This window comes from Xenopus tropicalis, chromosome 8, assembly GCF_000004195.4.
Source record: "Xenopus tropicalis strain Nigerian chromosome 8, UCB_Xtro_10.0, whole genome shotgun sequence".
NCBI lineage: Eukaryota > Metazoa > Chordata > Amphibia > Anura > Pipidae > Xenopus > Xenopus tropicalis.
The window spans coordinates 141,004,055-141,022,977 of NC_030684.2; the positions used below are offsets into that span (position 1 = coordinate 141,004,055).

The 18,923-nt window shown below is 44.8% G+C and overlaps 1 protein-coding gene across 1 annotated transcript in view; it reads left to right on the top strand.

Annotated features, from left to right (window-relative positions):
- Positions 1–488: 488 nt before the first annotated feature.
- Positions 489–18,923, top strand: part of LOC100496402 (E3 ubiquitin-protein ligase RNF213) — an 86,032-nt gene continuing 67,597 nt past the window's right edge. The window contains exons 1-6 of the mRNA XM_012953685.3: positions 489–774; positions 3,311–3,494; positions 4,884–5,056; positions 5,277–6,455; positions 6,845–6,936; positions 14,445–14,600. Coding sequence (XP_012809139.1) covers positions 3,344–3,494; positions 4,884–5,056; positions 5,277–6,455; positions 6,845–6,936; positions 14,445–14,600 — 1,751 coding nt within the window. The 5' untranslated portion in view covers positions 489–774; positions 3,311–3,343. The remainder of the gene's footprint in view (positions 775–3,310; positions 3,495–4,883; positions 5,057–5,276; positions 6,456–6,844; positions 6,937–14,444; positions 14,601–18,923) is intronic.

The window sequence follows — 18,923 nt, forward strand, 5'->3', positions numbered from 1 at the left end:
AACTAGCCAAAGTTTTTTCCCCCCTAGTGTGCCTGTCCCACTGCATGCTGGGTAATGTAGTTTGTGTCTAACAATTAGCCTACAGCTAGGATTAATATAAAACTACAATACCCAGCATGCAATTGGACAGTATAGACAGAGGCTACTTTCAAAGTGGCTTTTGGCTAGTTTTGGGCTGGTTTTAGAACTGACTTTGGCTAGTTTGGAAAAAGTAAATCTGGCAACCCTGGCCACAGGGGATCCTGGGAGTAGGGGGAGGGGCGCTGCTTGTGTCTGTGTGAGGCAGTTTTATTTTTGGAGGGACAAGAAAAACCAGCAGTAAAGTGAATGGAAAAGCACAGAGAAAAGACAAGTGAAGCTGCAGCCATGAAAGGGAGAAAGGGAGGGAGAATGAGGGGAGGAGTCTGTGAGGGAACGGGACTCAATTTACCACACATGGGACTAAGGAAGTGAGGGGTCTGCCCATAGATACAAGTGTAATGCAGCAAAGTCTGAGGTAAAAATTCATCCCTGAGTCCCACACAAGCCATTCGCTGCTCATAACTGCCGCTACCACTGCATATACTTAGTTGAAGGGGTTAAAGCACAGGGTTATAGGCAGGAATCTGCATTCAGATGGCAGCGCAGCGAGCGGCGAGGAAAACAAAGATTCTAGTTTGTCTTGTGGAACAAATAAAGCGAACTTTCAGCCAACATCATGTGACCGCCGGAGGCAAAACAGCAGGGGAAGTTTAAAGTGCTGTGGCGCAGTCTCCATTGGATTAAACAGAGAAAGTAAGTGGGTCTGGCTGAGGCGAAATACGTATTAACCCCTATTAACCTATAAGGGAGCAGCCAAGGCTTCACTAGGCAGAGACATTATGTTACGCAGGGACTGATAAACATCTATTGTCAATTTGAGGCCCCGTACAAGTTATTTATATGGGGCCCCCCCATGAACACAAAAGGTGCCTCCGCTGACGTATCACCTGAAGGGCCCCCCCTGTGCAGCGTTGGACTGGGAGGTGCGGGGCCCCAAGGTACCTCCGCTGACGTATCACCTGAAGGGCCCCCCCTGTGCAGGGTTGGACTGGGAGGTGCGGGGCCCCAAGGTACCTCCGCTGACGTATCACCTGAAGGGCCCCCCCTGTGCAGGGTTGGACTGGGAGGTGCGGGGCCCCAAGGTACCTCCGCTGACGTATCACCTGAAGGGCCCCCCCTGTGCAGCGTTGGACTGGGAGGTGCGGGGCCCCAAGGTACCTCCGCTGACGTATCACCTGAAGGGCCCCCCTGTGCAGGGTTGGACTGGGAGGTGCGGGGCCCCAAGGTACCTCCGCTGACGTATCACCTGCAGGGGCCCCCCTGTGCAAGGTTGGACTGGGAGGTGCGGGGCCCCAAGGTACCTCCGCTGACATATCACCTGCAGGGGCCCCCCTGTGCAAGGTTGGACTGGGAGGTGCGGGGCCCTAAGGTACCTCCGCTGACGTATCACCTGAAGGGCCCCCCCTGTGCAGGGTTGGACTGGGAGGTGCGGGGCCCCAAGGTACCTCCGCTGATGTATCACCTGCAGGGGCCCCCCTGTGCAGGGTTGGACTGGGAGGTACGGGGCCCCAAGGTACCTCCACTGACGTATCACCTGCAGGGGCCCCCCTGTGCAGGGTTGGACTGGGAGGTACGGGGCCCCAATGTACCTCCGCTGATGTATCACCTGCAGGGGCCCCCCTGAGCAGGGTTGGACTGGGGGGTGCAGGGGCCCAGCAGGTGCCCCAGCCTGCCGTGCCCCTACCCCGCCATGGGCCCCCCTAACCCCCCCGCAGGGCCCCCACCCAACATCCTCCCCGAGCGCGTATAAATTGAACGTGTCAGGGGAGGAACAGTCAGTAGGGTGAGCGCCAGCAAAGGTCGGACTGGGCCGCCGGGGCCCACCAGTATTTTTCCCGGTGTCCCAGCAGCCCAGTCCGACCCTGTCCCCATGCAGGGTCCACCCGTCGCACAAACCCCCACCCGCCCAACGTCCTCCCCTGAGTTTGCTTATGAGAAACGCATCAGGGGAGAACTTTGCTGGCCAGGAGGAGCGGCAACAGGGTCGAGTCTGGGCCACTGGGGCCCGGCGGCCCAGTCCAACTCTGTTCTGTTCATATAAAGAGTTCTATGAATTCATGTGCTAACTGTCAGCTCATTGGGGGTTAGTGAAGTTTGCCCTAACTTTAACCCCTTCCAACCTACCTGCCCCTGCTCTGAGCCGTCAATGCTTTATCTGGAAGTTACGTGAGTTTTTGCACGTAAACTATGTAGAATTAGGAGCCCCATAACTAGTCCGTATTCAAAAAAAATAGTTGGTGGCGTTTATAAGTAAGTTGTATAAGTTTCTTTGTAAGTAATATAAGTTTTTGAATTAGTTACGTAAATTGCGTAACGCCCAATAACACCTTCTGGAAAGTTAATGTAGGAAACACTCATATAATTCAGTAATTATATAGCTGATGTTACTCTATAATAACCAGTCCATAAAAATAGTTAATGGGCTAATAAGTCAGTCAGTTTATTGGGGGCAATGGAATTTACCTTTTTTGATTCATTGGGGGTCAGTGGAGTTTGCCCCCTGCCTGCCCACTCAAGCTTTTCAGCATTGTATTTTATTTGATACGCAAGTTTCTTAGGTTTCTACGTTACATTGTTTTTGAGTAAGTTGCATACAGGGTCGGAACTATGGGGGGGGGGGTGCAGGGTCCTACTGCCCCAGGGGCCCCGCACACCTCACTATACCTCCGCCAGACCCCGCCGTGCACCACCGTGTATTTTCCCGGTGTCCTGGCAGCCCAGTCCGACCCGTAAATTGCCTAAGTTTTACCATAACATTATACATTATATACCAGCACACCAGTACCCCCTCTCCCCCTTATGGCGGCCCTGCCAACTGGCATAGGATAGGTGGTAAGTACAGGGCCCGTGCCCACCACAGCTCCCTAACTTGCCCTTCTGGATGGTGCAGGTAGCACTGTATTCATGGGGCAGCCACAGGTTTCCATTTGGAGCACAGAGACCCCGTCCTTCATGTTGTAAATGACCCCTGTCTCTACTGTTAGACAATAAATTTATGGAGAATCTACATAGTTCTACACCGCTGCCTTCAATATTGTTTACTGTGACTTCTGGTTCAAGCACCATTTTTCCTTCAACCATATTATAGAAAGTTCTAGGGCAACAAATAATTACGCCACATCTCAGCTTCAGACTGGGCTTTTGTGTGTTGTTGTTGTTTTGTGTGTAAGTGTTGTGACTTGTGAAAAGAATAACTTATATGCCAGTCCTCCCCTTAATTGTACTGCAGGTTCTTACTGAAGAGCTTCCTTTGCCGTAGAGGATGATATGTGGAGGCTGTGGCCATGAATCAAAAGATTCAACGCCGAAATTCTGCAGTGAATGCGGCCAACGCATGGTTCCTCCTGTCGCCACTTTGGAAAATCAAAGCAGATCAGGTGATTATCTCAGAGACCCAGCACTGAAATCAGCAGGTATGCACCGTAGGGGTGTTAGTACTAGTTTGGCCACTCTTAGTGAGAAGCTGTTTAAAGGGACACTGCCATGATTTTTATGGGGCACTTTTTATCTCTAAATGACACTGTTACACAGCAAATAATTCCCTCTGCCATTTAACATTTTATACTTGAACCAACAAATGTATTTGTAGCTGTAATATTGGTGTGTATGCGCCATCTCAGTGCCTTGTGCCTGAGTCTGAGCTTTCAGCCAGCGCTACACATTAGAACTGCTTTCAGCTAACCTATTGTTTCTCCTACTCCCATGTAACTGGAGGAGTCCCAAGCCGGACTTGGATTTCTTACTATTGAGTGCTATTCTGATACCTACTGGGAGCTGCTATCTTGCTCCCTTCCCATTGTTCTGCTGATCGGCTGCTGGGGGGAGGGGGGGGATATCACTCCAACTTGCAGCGCAGCAGTAAAGTGTGCCTGAGTCTGAGCTTTCAGCCAGCGCTACACATTAGAACGGCTTTCAGCTAACCTATGGTTTCTCCTACTCCCATGTAACTGGAGGAGTCCCAAGCCGGACTTGGATTTCTTACTATTGAGTGCTATTCTGATACCTACTGGGAGCTGCTATCTTGCTCCCTTCCCATTGTTCTGCTGATCGGCTGCTGGGGGGAGGGGGGATATCACTCCAACTTGCAGCGCAGCAGTAAAGTGTGCCTGAGTCTGAGCTTTCAGCCAGCGCTACACATTAGAACTGCTTTCAGCTAACCTATTGTTTCTCCTACTCCCATGTAACTGGAGGAGTCCCAAGCCGGACTTGGATTTCTTACTATTGAGTGCTATTCTGATACCTACTGAGAGCTGCTGGGGGGTTCTCAAAGAGGTTTTCAGTTATGTTTCTTCCAAATATTGTAAATATAAGTAACTAGACCCCAGAGCGAAATCACCTTAGGGCCTCCTATGCCGGGACTTATTGTAATTATGGATTTTAGGGACACTGACTTACACCACTTGGTAATACTTGGTTCAGTGTCTTGTGTAAACCTACATAACTGTTCTAGCCTCTTTATCGGTCCTCTGTCCTGTTCATGGCTTCCAAATTCTGCTTCCATCTCTGGCCCTTCTCACAAAACATAGCGAGAAGAAGGAGAAAAGGACCCAAGAGTTGGGGCTTTATTAGAATATGCATGGTTGTAGCTGTTGATGATTAATGGGGGTAAGTAAAGGGACCCAGCTTAAGAAGATAACCATGGTACTGAGGGGACTAACTATATCTTCAGAACCACCCAGACCCTTGGAATGGAATGCTGGGTATTATGTTTTCTCTTCTTCTTTACAAAGAAATGTCGTGTGAAGCTTTTTTCTTAGCTGACTTAGCAAAACAAATTTGTAACAGTATCATTGTATCTACAGGAAATGAGGACACCAAACCAGCACTTGCTTGTGAGAACAAATCGAAGCCTGGAGATGGCCCAAGTATGGAAATATCCACTGCCACTGTCCCTGACGCTAGTGAGGTCTCTCAGAGTCACAAGATATCGCTCTCGTTACAGGAAAAGGATGTGGCTTTCACAACCGAAAAACCAGTAAGGATAATGTGTGCTCTGCTAATTATAAAACATAATGGATGAACTGAGACGAAAATAGTTTATATAAGATGTTCCTCAACTAAGTGGTTCTTGCTTTTCACTCACAACTTATGCATGAAATAATGATTATACCTATAATTTATTATTTATACAGGAAATCAATATAACTGCAGTGAGTTGCTGCAATAGCATTTTACATTGTGTGTGTGTCTTACAGACAGAGGATAAAACCGCGAGCTGTTGCACCTCAATAAATTCAGAGGCACCAAGCCCGTGCGGGTCTGGAGATGACGGCTCTGCTGCAGAAACAGAAGAAGGGAATATGCTTAAAGACTGGGAAGTCATCAAGGAGGATGTTGAACAATATGAAAGTGCAGAGGAGGATCATCCTACCCAAGCATGTGAGGAAGATACGACTCAAGGAAAAGAGGATTTGTTTTATCAGCCAAAAGCCAATGTTGATGCAGATAAATCTGAAAACGACGACACTGACAGGGCTAACAAAACTGCTCAGATGCAAACTACTCAACACCTTCTATCCCCACACCCCTCTGATTCAGATGGGGAGCAAAGAAGAACAGATAGTGTTACACAAATAGCCCAAAACATTGGAAACTTCAGACAAACTTCTGTAACAGGGAGTGCTAGTAATGAAAATGTAGAGGAAAGTACCACAAGAAACAAAGTAGTAACAGGCAAGAACAAAGAGAGTAATGGGAAGGCGTTTGGAAAAAGTACAAGCATGGAAAGTTCTGGAACAAAGCAGGAAAACAGCAATTTATGGCAAAAAGATAATGGCCCTGATGGTGGTAGGATGGAATATTCTACAGCTCTAGGCTCTTTTAGTAGAAATGTTAAAAGTGAGGAAGAAACTAATGATCATGCAGAGGAAAGCCTAAATGATGTGCCGTGCCAACCAGATACGAGCAATAATTCAGAAGAAGGGCTCAAGTTACAAAAATATGACAATAACAAAACTAAGAAGACCTCAGAAAGCCACATAGCTCATAAACCTGATACAATTAGATCGGAAGGAAAGGGAGCAGGTAATGCAAAACCAACCCAAAGCAGTAAGGGCGCCAGAGAGACAACCCAAGGCAAGAGTTCTGGTAGCCATAACCCAAAGGAAAGCACCGATAGAAATAGGCCAACTGGCGGGAGAGAAAGCCCCATGGATTCTTCTAAAAATAAGGCAGGTGTAGGAAATGCTTCCAAAACCAAGCAGGGAAGCACTAAACCACAAACTGGTGATCCAACTAAAGATGGAAGAGGCAGCTCTAGAACCCCTACTCCAGACTCATGGACCTCTAACACTGTGGAGGAACGGAACCCAAAGTTAGAAAATGAGAGCTATTTGACTACTGGGGGCCAAGAAAAAGCAAAAAAGGGAGCTAAGGTAAGTGGAACTTGCCTGTAAAATCAATGATTAATGTTGGCATTTTCATTGCAAAGCTCTGTGGCTTTACTCTCGCACACCCCAACATTCTTGTAGTACTAATACATCCACTAATTATCAGTATATTCAGCTATTATATTGATGTTATTATACAGTACAGCTTATGTCTCACCCAGGTGTGTAGGGACGGTCTTTCACTTAGTTAAGACCCCACCACTGAGAGACACTACAGTAATTCATTATTGCTTGGACATCCTTGTATGCATTTGGGCAACAATTTCCACTATATCCATAAAGGCAATAGAGTATTTATTGTGGACCCTGGCATAAAGGCCCGGTTGTGAAGGAATCATGTTAATACAGTATTTAATCTGGTGACATTTTTACAGAAAGGGAAACAGAAGAAATCACAGGAACAAATGAAAGATATAAGCGGGCCTTCATCGAACAGAGAAAAGCCTGTGAAAGGAGGAACCACAAGGTATGCTTGTTTTATATTAGATATGTTATTGGATATGTATTATTATTTGGAAATGAATACAGGTATGGCACCTGTTATCCAGAAACCTATTATCCAGAATTTTGGGAAGGTCATCTTCCATAGACTCAGTTTTGATCAAAAAAATCAAAAATGTTCTTTTACTCTGTAATAATAAAACCCTTGATCTTAACTAAGCTGCATGAATCCATATTGGTGGAAAGCTAAACCTATTGGGTTTATTCAATGTTTAAATGATTATTCCGTAGACTTAAGGTATGGCGTTCCAAATTACAGAAAGACCCCTTATCCGGAAATCCCCAGGTCCTAAGCATTCAGGAAACTAGGTCCCATATCTGTGTATAGTAAACAGCCCAGTAGTCAACACTCTCCCAGTACAGGTATGGGACCTGTTAGCCAGAATGCATGAGACCTTGGGTTTTCCGGATAAGGGATCTTTCCGAAATTTGGATCTCTGTAACTTAAGTGTGCTAAAAATAATTTAACCATTGAATAAACCCAATAGGACTGTTCTGCCCCCAATAAGGGGTAATTATTTCTTAGTTGGGATCAAGTACAGGTACTGTTTTTTTATTACAGAGAAAAGGGAATCATTTAACCATGAAATAAACCCAATAGGACTGTTCTGCCCCAATAAGGGGTAATTATATCTTAGTTGGGATCAAGTACAGGTACTGTTTTATTATTACAGAGAAAAGGGAATCATTTAACCATGAAATAAACCCAATAGGACTGTTCTGCCCCAATAAGGGGTAATTATATCTTAGTTGGGATCAAGTACAGGTACTGTTTTATTATTACAGAGAAAAGGGAATCATTTAACCATTAAATAAACCCAATAGGGCTTTTCTGCCCCCAATAAGGGGTAATTATATCTTAGTTGGGATCAAGTACAGGTACTGTTTTATTATTACAGAGAAAAGGGAATCATTTAACCATGAAATAAACCCAATAGGGCTGTTCTGGCCCCAATAAGGGGTAATTATATCTTAGTTGGGATCAAGTACAGATACTGTTTTATTATTACAGAGAAAAGGGAATCATTTAACCATGAAATAAACCCAATAGGGCTTTTCTGCCCCCAATAAGGGGTAATTATATCTTAGTTGGGATCAAGTACAGGTACTGTTTTATTATTACAGAGAAAAGGGAATCATTTAACCATGAAATAAACCCAATAGGGCTTTTCTGCCCCCAATAAGGGGTAATTATATCTTAGTTGGGATCAAGTACAGGTACTGTTTTATTATTACAGAGAAAAGGGAATCATTTAACCATGAAATAAGCCCAATAGGGCTGTTCTGCCCCAATAAAGGGTAATTATATCTTAGTTGGGATCAAGTACAGGTACTGTTTTATTATTAAAGAGAAAAAAGAAATCATTTTGAAAAATTAGAATTATTTGCTTATAATGGAGTCTATGGGAGATGACCTTTCCGTAATTCGGAGCTTTCTGGATAATGGGTTTCCAGATAAGGGATCCCATACCTGTATAAGTTGCCTCCAACACTAAAGAGTCCTGAAAAGCTCAGCATTCTAAGTAGACATAATGTGAATTCTTCAAAGTATTTTATTCAGTCACATAACTCTCCCACCCTGGTACTTACAGCCTCTACCACTTCTGGGCCTAAATCAGCTGCTTCTACAGGTCAAGTCTATGGTCAAGCACCCATTCATTTTGCCTCGTTCTGTGAGCTTCATTCCACGGATACACTTTAGATTATGTAGCAGGAAGCATTTTACTTGTGACCTATTTATATATATATTTATTATAGTAAATACCTGGTTACAATGGGTTTCTTCTCCTGTGCAAATTTTATGCCTTCTGTTTACATCAGCGGTTCTCAACCTGTGGGTCGAACGACCCATTCACAGGGTCGCCCAAGACCATCGGAAAACACATATTTCCTATGGTTTTAGGAATAATTTTATGATTGGGTGTCACCACAACATGAGGAACTGGATTAAAGGGTCGCGGCATTAGGAAGGTTGAGAACCACTGGCTTACATGATATGTACTGATTTAGCACATATTTTGCATATAGTACCAACTCAGTTATCCAGTGTGTCTCACAGTTCCACATTCCATGAAATTGTGAAATGATTATGACACATGATTTAGATTTACAGAAAGTCTTTTGTCAGAAATAACGAGAATTATGAAAGAAAACAAAGGGCAATAGCTCCATACAGCAAGTCAGAATTAACAAGTTTAGGAAATTCAGTAAACTGTAGACACTTTCTTCCTTAATTGGCTGAACCCCCCCGAATCCATTGTAAGGGATTCATCCGAATACCGAATCGAATTCTAATTAATATATGCTAATTAACCCTTTTACTGCCAGCCATTTTGGTCAAAGCGGAACTTGTATTGCCAGACAGTTTTTGAACATTTTGCACTGTTTCACTTTAGGGGCCTTTCCTCGGGGGGACTTTTAGTTTACCAAGGAAAACAATATATCGTTTTTTTCAGAACAACCTAAGCTTTCAAAATATGGTAGAATTTTTGTGTAATTCCAATTCTGTAACAAGATATAGGCTTCTAAATGTCTAAAAATGCAAAAAAAATCAAATTTTCCATAATATAATCACACATACTAGAAACAAAAATTATTTTATGCATGAATATACAACTGATTTGGAAAGTCCCATGTCTCCTGAACGTGCCAATACCAAATATATATAGTTTTATGGAGATTTCTCACTTGTATAGGTCAAAAACTCCCAGCAGTACACTACCAAATTCCCAAAGCACTGCTCCAAAAAAACTGCATACTTTGGATTTCAAGGCCAAAATTCCACTAACAGAAGGTTTATCCCAGAAAATTGTACATTTTTGGAAAGAACAGATTCTGGGGAATACAGAATAGGCACAACTGTCTGTCTACTCCAAACTATCAAGTCGCAATGCTTTCCTAAAGTTATTGGTTTTTATCAATATTTGTGATTTTTTTTAAAAATCGCTTCAAAGCTTCTAGTCTATAGTATCTTATCTCCTACAGGTCATAAAGTAACCAAATAAAACACCCTAAATATGAATGCCTGGGGTCCACTGAACAGTTTGATGCCCAATATGTATAGGTTTACCTAAGTATGTGGCATGTAGGGGCCCGAATGTGAACATACCCCATATGAACTGTCATTTCTGTCATTTCAGCTTCTGCAAAATCAACACATTTACATCATTATATGTGGGATAAAGCTAGTAAAAAGTATGCTCACCCCAGAAAGTCATATATTTTTGGAAAGTACACATTCCCCCGAATCTAAAATGGGTACCCATGTCTTTCTACTCCAAAGTACCAAGCCGCACAGCTTTTCTAAAGTTAGCAATTTTGATGACATTTCCAAAAATCCCCTCAAAGCTTCCACTTTGAAGCATCTTATCTCCCACATAGCATTAGGTACCAAGATAAAACACCCTGAATTTGAACGCCAGGGGTCCACTGAACAGTTTGATGCCCAATATGTATAGGTTTACCTAAGTATGTGGCATGTAGGGGCCCCAATGTGAACATACCCCATATGAACTGTCATTTCTGTCATTTCAGCTTCTGCAAAATCAACACATTTACATCATTATATGTGGGATGAAGCTAGTAAAAAGTACGCTCACCCCAGAAAGTCATATATTTTTGGAAAGTACACATTCCCCCGAATCTAAAATGGGTACCCATGTCTTTCTACTCCAAAGTACCAAGCCGCACAGCTTTTCTAAAGTTAGCAATTTTGATGACATTTCCAAAAATCCCCTCAAAGCTTCCATTTTGAAGCATCTTATCTCCCACATAGCATTAGGTACCAAGATAAAACACCCTGAATTTGAACGCCACGGGTCCACTGAACAGTTTGATGCCCAATATGTATAGGTTTACCTAAGTATGTGGCATGTAGGGGCCCCAATGTGAACATACCCCCATATGAACTGTCATTTCTGTCATTTCAGCTCCTGCAAAATCAACACATTTACATTATTATATGTGGGATAAAGCTACAAAAAAGTACGCTCACCCCAGAAAGTCATATATTTTTGGAAAGTACACATTCCCCCGAATCTAAAATGGGTACCCATGTCTTTCTACTCCAAAGTACCAAGCCGCACAGCTTTTCTAAAGTTATCAATTTTGATGACATTTCCAAAAATCCCCTCAAAGCTTCCATTTTGAAGCATCTTATCTCCCACATAGCATTAGGTACCAAGATAAAACACCCTGAATTTGAACACCAGGGGTCCACTGAACAGTTTGATGCCCAATATGTATAGGTTTACCCAAGTATGTGGCATGTAGGGGCCCGAATGTGAACATACCCCCATATATACTGTCATTTCTGTCATTTCAGCTTCTGCAAAATCAACACATTTACATCATTATATGTGGGATAAAGCTAGTAAAAAGTATGCTCACCCCAGAAAGTCATATATTTTTGGAAAGTACACATTCCCCCGAATCTAAAATGGGTACCCATGTCTTTCTACTCCAAAGTACCAAGCCGCACAGCTTTTCTAAAGTTAGCAATTTTGATGACATTTCCAAAAATCCCCTCAAAGCTTCCACTTTGCAGCATCTTATCTCCCACATAGCATTAGGTACCAAGATAAAACACCCTGAATTTGAACACCAGGGGTCCACTGAACAGTTTGATGCCCAATATGTATAGGTTTACCCAAGTATGTGGCATGTAGGTGCCCGAATGTGAACATACCCCCATATATACTGTCATTTCTGTCATTTCAGCTCCTGCAAAATCAACACATTTACATCATTATATGTGGGATAAAGCTACAAAAAAGTACGCTCACCCCAGAAAGTCATATATTTTTGGAAAGTACACATTCCCCCGAATCTAAAATGGGTACCCATGTCTTTCTACTCCAAAGTACCAAGCCGCACAGCTTTTCTAAAGTTAGCAATTTTGATGACATTTCCAAAAATCCCCTCAAAGCTTCCACTTTGCAGCATCTTATCTCCCACATAGTGTTAGGTACCAAGATAAAACACCCTAAATTTGAACGCCAGGGGTCCACTGAACAGTTTGATGCCCAATATGTATAGGTTTACCTAAGTATGTGGCATGTAGGGGCCCCAATGGGAACATACCCCCATATGATCTATCATTTCAGCTCCTGCAAAATCAACACATTTACATCCTTTATGTGGGATAATGCTACAAAAAAAGTACATTCACCCCAGAAAGCCATATATTTTTGGAAAATACACATCCCCCCGAATCTATAATGGGTAAATATTTCTTATTGCTACAAAGTACCAAGCTGTAAAGCTTTCCTAAGTTTGCAGATTTATATGACATTTCGAAAATCGCATAAAAATGTTGCAATTTGCCGCATTTATCTCTCACAATTTCTTGATAAAGATCAGATAAAGACAAATCACCCCAAAAAGGAACACCAGAGGTCTACTGAACAGTTTGATGCCCAATATGCATAGATATACCAAAGTCTGCGGTATGTACTGAACCCAAAATGAAAATAGCGCATAAGGATTTCTCGCCTGCCAGCTCAGCTTTTGCACACAGAGCCCCCTGTCAGTGTATTATGTGCCAAAACTTCCCCTAACCATACAGTGACCCCCACAAAACCATATATTTTTGGAAAGTACACATTCTGACAAATCCAACAAGGGTAAAGAGTCCTTTCTACACCAAAGTACCAATCTGCAGAGCTTTCCTAAATTTATTGGTTTTTATGACATTTCAGAAAATTGCCTAAAAATGTTGCAATTTGTCGCATTTATCTCACACAATTTCGTGCGTACAAAGGCAAGTCACCCCAAATAGGAACACCAGAGGCCTACTGAACAGTTTGATGCCCAATATGCATAGATATACCAAAGTCTGCAGTATGTACTGAACCCTAAATGAAAATAGCGCATAAGGATTTCTCGCCTGCCAGCTCAGCTTTTGCACACAGAGCCCCCTGTCAGTGTATTATGTGCCAAAACTTCCCCTAACTATACAGAGACCACCACAAAACCATATATTTTTGGAAAGTACACATTCTGACAAATCCAACAAGGGTAAAGAGTCCTTTCTACACCAAAGTACCAAGCCGCAAAGCTTTCCTAAAGTTATCGGTTTTTATGACATTTCAGAAAATCGCCTAAAAATGTTGCAATTTGCCGCATTTATCTCACACAATTTCTTGAGTACAAAGGCAAGTCACCCCAAATAGGAACACCAGAGGCCTACTGAACAGTTTGATGCCCAATATGCATAGATATACCAAAGTCTGTGGTATGTACTGAACCCTAAATGAAAATAGCGCATAAGGATTTCTCGCCTGCCAGCTCAGCTTTTGCACACAGAGCCCCCTGTCAGTGTATTATGTGCCAAAACTTCCCCTAACTATACAGTGACCCCCAGAAAACCATATATTTTTGGAAAGTACACATTCTGATGAATTCAAAATAGGTAAAGTTATTTTTGTACACCAAAGTTACACCTGGCAAAGCTACGCTAAAAACAGATCAGGAATACTTATATAGGGATAAAATGTGATAAAACCACAAAAATTGTGCAAATCAGTGAAACAACAAAATAAGTCACATGACAGTGTAATTAGTGGCCAGAATATCTGATCCAATAGTTACGCTGTCAAAATAAACAGTTTTTAGGTAAAAGAAAATAAAAACAAAGTGGTAAAATGAAAAAAAAAAAAAAAGCAAAACAAAAAAAAACCAAAGTGTTTGTGTATACATGTGTGTACATGTGTAAAAGTTGTGTGATAGTGTGTAAGTGTGTATATGAGTGTAAATAAGTGTATAAAAGTGTGAAAAATGAAAAAAAATAAATAAAAAAATGCTAAAATGTGTGCTGTAAGTGTGTGTAAATGTATGTAAGTGTGTATAAATGTATGTAAATGTGTGTATAAGTGTGTAAAAGTGTGTAAAAGCAATAAAAAAAAAACTCCTTACCTGTTCCTGAAGACCCGATCGCTCCTGGCTCAGTTGGGCCGGCGCTGGGGGAGAGGGAGAAAGCAGGAAGCAGCAGATGCGATGCGATCGCGTCTGCTGCTTCCTGGAGGGTCCTGCGAGCGATCGGCTCGCAGGACCCTGATGACAGCCCCCCTGGCACATTGCCCAGGGGGGCTGTCATTGTTAGAAGCCCTCTGCAGCGGCGGCACATGCCGCCGCTGCAGAGGGCAGCGCTTAAACGCCAACGACGTATGAGACACGTCGTTGGCGTTTAAGCCCTTTTACTGCCAGCACGTATGCCATACGTGCTTGGCAGTAAAAGAGTTAAAAGAGTTAAATTTTCCACTTCCGCGTTCACACGGCAACATTATAATTAGCAAATACTAATTAGGATTCAGATTTGATTCGGCCGAATCCAAACCCTGCCGAAAAAGGCCAAATCCTTGATTCGGTGCAACCCTAATTATTTGTAGTTTGAAAATAAGACTTTCTAAATATTGATAAAATACACATGCGAAAAAAGGATATTGTGTATCGCCTCTGTTTCTTTATCTGCAGATTTGGGGATCCATCAGATCTTATTTCTGTCTATTTCCACGTCCTCGTTTCCAAAGACTTTAAACTCAACCAAGACAACGCTGTGATCGTGAGAGCTGCCTACTTGGAAGGGTACTGCAACTGGTATGACACGGTGTGCCACCTGAATTTTTCAAGGTAAAGGAAAGCATCAATCTATGGCATGTATTTACATAATACAAAATTAGCTAATTGGGTAAAGTGGTCCTCTGAACTGTGGGCTCAACACATAGACAAAAGTTATGATGCGCTTTGCTCACTATCAATTACGATGAACACAAAACATTTATCATTTATTTTCTCAAGAAAATTGTGATCCTGATTGTTTAAAAAAAAGGTTGTTTATAGACATTGCTTAAAAAAAAAGATTAGGGGGCACATTTACTAAAATCCGATTTTTTGGGGGCTTAAAAACACAATATGGTAAAAATTTGGAGTAACCACGAAAATGTCTCGAAAATGCGTTTATCGGCCGTACGAAAATATCACAATTGCGTTTCTAAAGTCACAAAATTTTCTGCCCGAAACGTTCGTAAACACCACAAAAACCTTTCTTGCTTTGAAGCCTTCCATGTCTGGCTTTGTTAGCCTTCCATAGGACTCAATGGTTCTCGACAGATCAAACCTGGCGAAAAGATAGTCCCGATGAAAGTTTAACCACAGCGTTAATGAATTCGGAAATGTTTGTAGTCTTTGCGAAAAATAAATTTTTTTCATGCGTGACTTTTTCATACTTTGCAAAATTTGTGCAACAAAATCGTATTTGTCGTGGCGAGTACGAAAGTTTCGGATTCATTAAAGCTTCATTATCGTGACTTTCCTTGGGCCAGGTTGGAGCTGCACAGTGCCATTGAGCCCTACGGGAGACTTTCCTTGGGCCGGGTTGGAGCTGCAGAGTGCCGTTGAGCCCTACGGGAGGCTTTCCTTGGGCCGGGGTGGAGCTGCAGAGTGCCATTGAGCCCTATGGGTGACTTTCCTTGGACCAGGTTGGAGCTGCAGTGTGCCATTGAGCCCTATGGGAGACTTTCCTTGGGCCGGGTTGGACCTGCAGAGTGCCATTGAGCCCTATGGGAGACTTTCCTTGGGCCAGGTTGGAGCTGCAGAGTGCCATTGAGCCCTATGGGAGACTTTCCTTGGGCCGGGTTGGAGCTGCAGAGTGCCATTGAGCCCTATGGGAGGCTTTCCTTGGGTCGGGTTGGAGCTGCAGAGTGCCATTGAGCCCTATGGGAGGCTTTCCTTGGGCCGGGTTGGAGCTGCAGAGTGCCATTGAGCCCTATGGGAGACTTTCCTTGGGCCGGGTTGGTGCTGCAGAGTGCCATTGAGCCCTATGGGAGACTTTCCTTGGGCCGGATTGGTGCTGCAGAGTGCCATTGAGCCCTATGGGAGACTTTCCTTGGGTCGGGTTGGAGCTGCAGAGTGCCATTGAGCCCTATGGGAGACTTTCCTTGGGCCGGGTTGGTGCTGCAGAGTGCCATTGAGCCCTATGGGAGACTTTCCTTGGGCCGGGTTGGAGCTGCAGAGTGCCACTGAGCCCTATGGGAGACTTTCCTTGGGCCGGGTTGGAGCTGCAGAGTGCCATTGAGCCCTATGGGAGACTTTACATTGAGCCCTATGGGAGACTTTCCTTGGGCCGGGTTGGAGCTGCAGAGTGCCATTGAGCCCTATGGGAGACTTTCCTTGGGCCGGGTTGGAGCTGCAGAGTGCCATTGAGCCCTATGGGAGACTTTCCTTGGGCCGGGTTGGAGCTGCACAGTGCCATTGAGCCCTATGGGAGACTTTCCTTGGGCCGGGTTGGAGCTGCAGAGTGCCGTTGAGCCCTACGGGAGGCTTTCCTTGGGCCGGGGTGGAGCTGCAGAGTGCCATTGAGCCCTATGGGTGACTTTCCTTGGACCAGGTTGGAGCTGCAGTGTGCCATTGAGCCCTATGGGAGACTTTCCTTGGGCCGGGTTGGACCTGCAGAGTGCCATTGAGCCCTATGGGAGACTTTCCTTGGGCCAGGTTGGAGCTGCAGAGTGCCATTGAGCCCTATGGGAGACTTTCCTTGGGCCGGGTTGGAGCTGCAGAGTGCCATTGAGCCCTATGGGAGGCTTTCCTTGGGCCTGGTTGGAGCTGCAGAGTGCCATTGAGCCCTATGAGAGACTTTCCTTGGGCCGGGTTGGTGCTGCAGAGTGCCATTGAGCCCTATGGGAGACTTTCCTTGGGCCGGATTGGTGCTGCAGAGTGCCATTGAGCCCTATGGGAGACTTTCCTTGGGTCGGGTTGGAGCTGCAGAGTGCCATTGAGCCCTATGGGAGGCTTTCCTTGGGCCGGGTTGGAGCTGCAGAGTGCCATTGAGCCCTATGGGAGACTTTCCTTGGGCCGGGTTGGTGCTGCAGAGTGCCATTGAGCCCTATGGGAGACTTTCCTTGGGCCGGGTTGGAGCTGCAGAGTGCCACTGAGCCCTATGGGAGACTTTCCTTGGGCCGGGTTGGAGCTGCAGAGTGCCATTGAGCCCTATGGGAGACTTTACATTGAGCCCTATGGGAGACTTTCCTTGGGCCGGGTTGGAGCTGCAGAGTGCCATTGAGCCCTATGGGAGACTTTCCTTGGGCCGGGTTGGAGCTGCAGAGTGCCATTGAGCCCTATGGGAGACTTTCCTTGGGCCGGGTTGGAGCTGCACAGGGCCATTGAGCCCTATGGGAGACTTTCCTTGGGCCGGGTTGGAGCTGCAGAGTGCCATTGAGCCCTATGGGAGACTTTCCTTGGGCCGGGTTGGAGCTGCAGAGTGCCATTGAGCCCTATGGGCGACTTTCCTTTGGCCGGGTTGGAGCTGCAGAGTGCCATTGAGCCCTATGGGAGACTTTCCTTGGGCCGGGTTGGAGCTGCAGAGTGCCATTGAGCCCTATGGGAGACTTTCCTTGGGACGGGAAGTCCTATGGGAGACTTTCCTTGGGACGGGGAGTCCTATGGGAGGCTTTCCTTGGGCCGGGTTGGAGCTGCAGAGTGCCGTTGAGCCCTATGGGAGACTTTCCTTGGGTCGGGTTGGAGCTGCAGAGTGCCATTGAGCCCTATGGGAGACTTTCCTTGGGCCAGGTTGGAGCTGCAGAGTGCCATTGAGCCCTATGGGAGACTTTCCTTGGGCCGGGTTGGAGCTGCAGAGTGCCATTGAGCCCTATGGGAGACTTTCCTTGGGCCGGGTTGGAGCTGCAGAGTGCCATTGAGCCCTATGGGAGACTTTCCTTGGGCCGGGTTGGAGCTGCAGAGTGCCATTGAGCCCTATGGGAGACTTTCCTTGGGCCGGGTTGGAGCTGCAGAGTGCCATTGAGCCCTATGGGAGACTTTCCTTGGGCCGGGTTGGAGCTGCAGAGTGCCATTGAGCCCTATGGGAGACTTTCCTTGGGCCAGGTTGGAGCTGCAGAGTGCCATTGAGCCCTATGGGAGGCTTCCAAAATCATGCACAGAAGGATCAAAGTTAGAAAGGTTTTCCTGCCGTTTACGATCTTTTGGATACAAGAATTTCATGACTTTCGGATTGCCAATATATTATCGTGACTAATACGATTTTTTCGTAAGCATTTTCGTGACATTTCCAATCATCAGAAATGATCGTATCTAATCCGAATTTTACCCATTTCGGGATTCGAACTCGTACCTTGATGAATCTGCCCCTTAGACCATTGTGTTCATGAATCTGGGGGAAAGCAGTTTTGACAAACCTCCTTGTAATCCAGTAGCCTAAACTGGAAGGTTTATTGGTTAATGCCGCTTGTCATCAGGCTCATGGAACATCGGCAGATGAGGAAGTGAGAAGATATGTCATTCCTCTTCAGTTCCTCTCTGAAAAAAATATTCTACCCACTAGACCCAGTAAAGAAAACATTATTTTATCATACCGATATTATGCCTGTCTGGCCCACTGCCTAACTGGTAGGGATGTAGCGAACCTCAAAAAAAAAGTGTGAACGTTCTCGAACTTTGCGAACCCCATAGACTTCAATGGGAAGGCGAACTTTAAAACCTAGAAAAGCTAGGCCAGAAAACTGATTTTAAAGTTATTTAAAGGGTGCCACGACCTGGACAGTGGCATGCAGGAGGGGGATCAATGGCAAAAATTACGTTGTTGACACAGCGTTGCGTAAAAACGCAAGCTATTCCTATGTATACGCAAAGTCAGCTGGCAGACCTAGCGGAAATACGCGGCATTTTTTGCTATTTTGCACTATTAGCACCATGGAAAGAGGATTTGCTTACGTCGCCAGTACTAGGCTGAAAAACGCCATGTGTGGCTTGTGCGGCGTTTTTAGGCTGAGAAAAAAAGCAGCGGAAAAACGCCTAAGGCGAACCCAAATTGCGAACATCGCGAAAAAGTTTGGGAACTTGCGAAAACCCGATGTTCGCAATTTGGGTTCGCCTTAGGCGTTTTTCCGCTGCTTTTTTTCTCAGCCTAAAAACGCCGGCGCCAGTTCGCTACATCTCTACTAA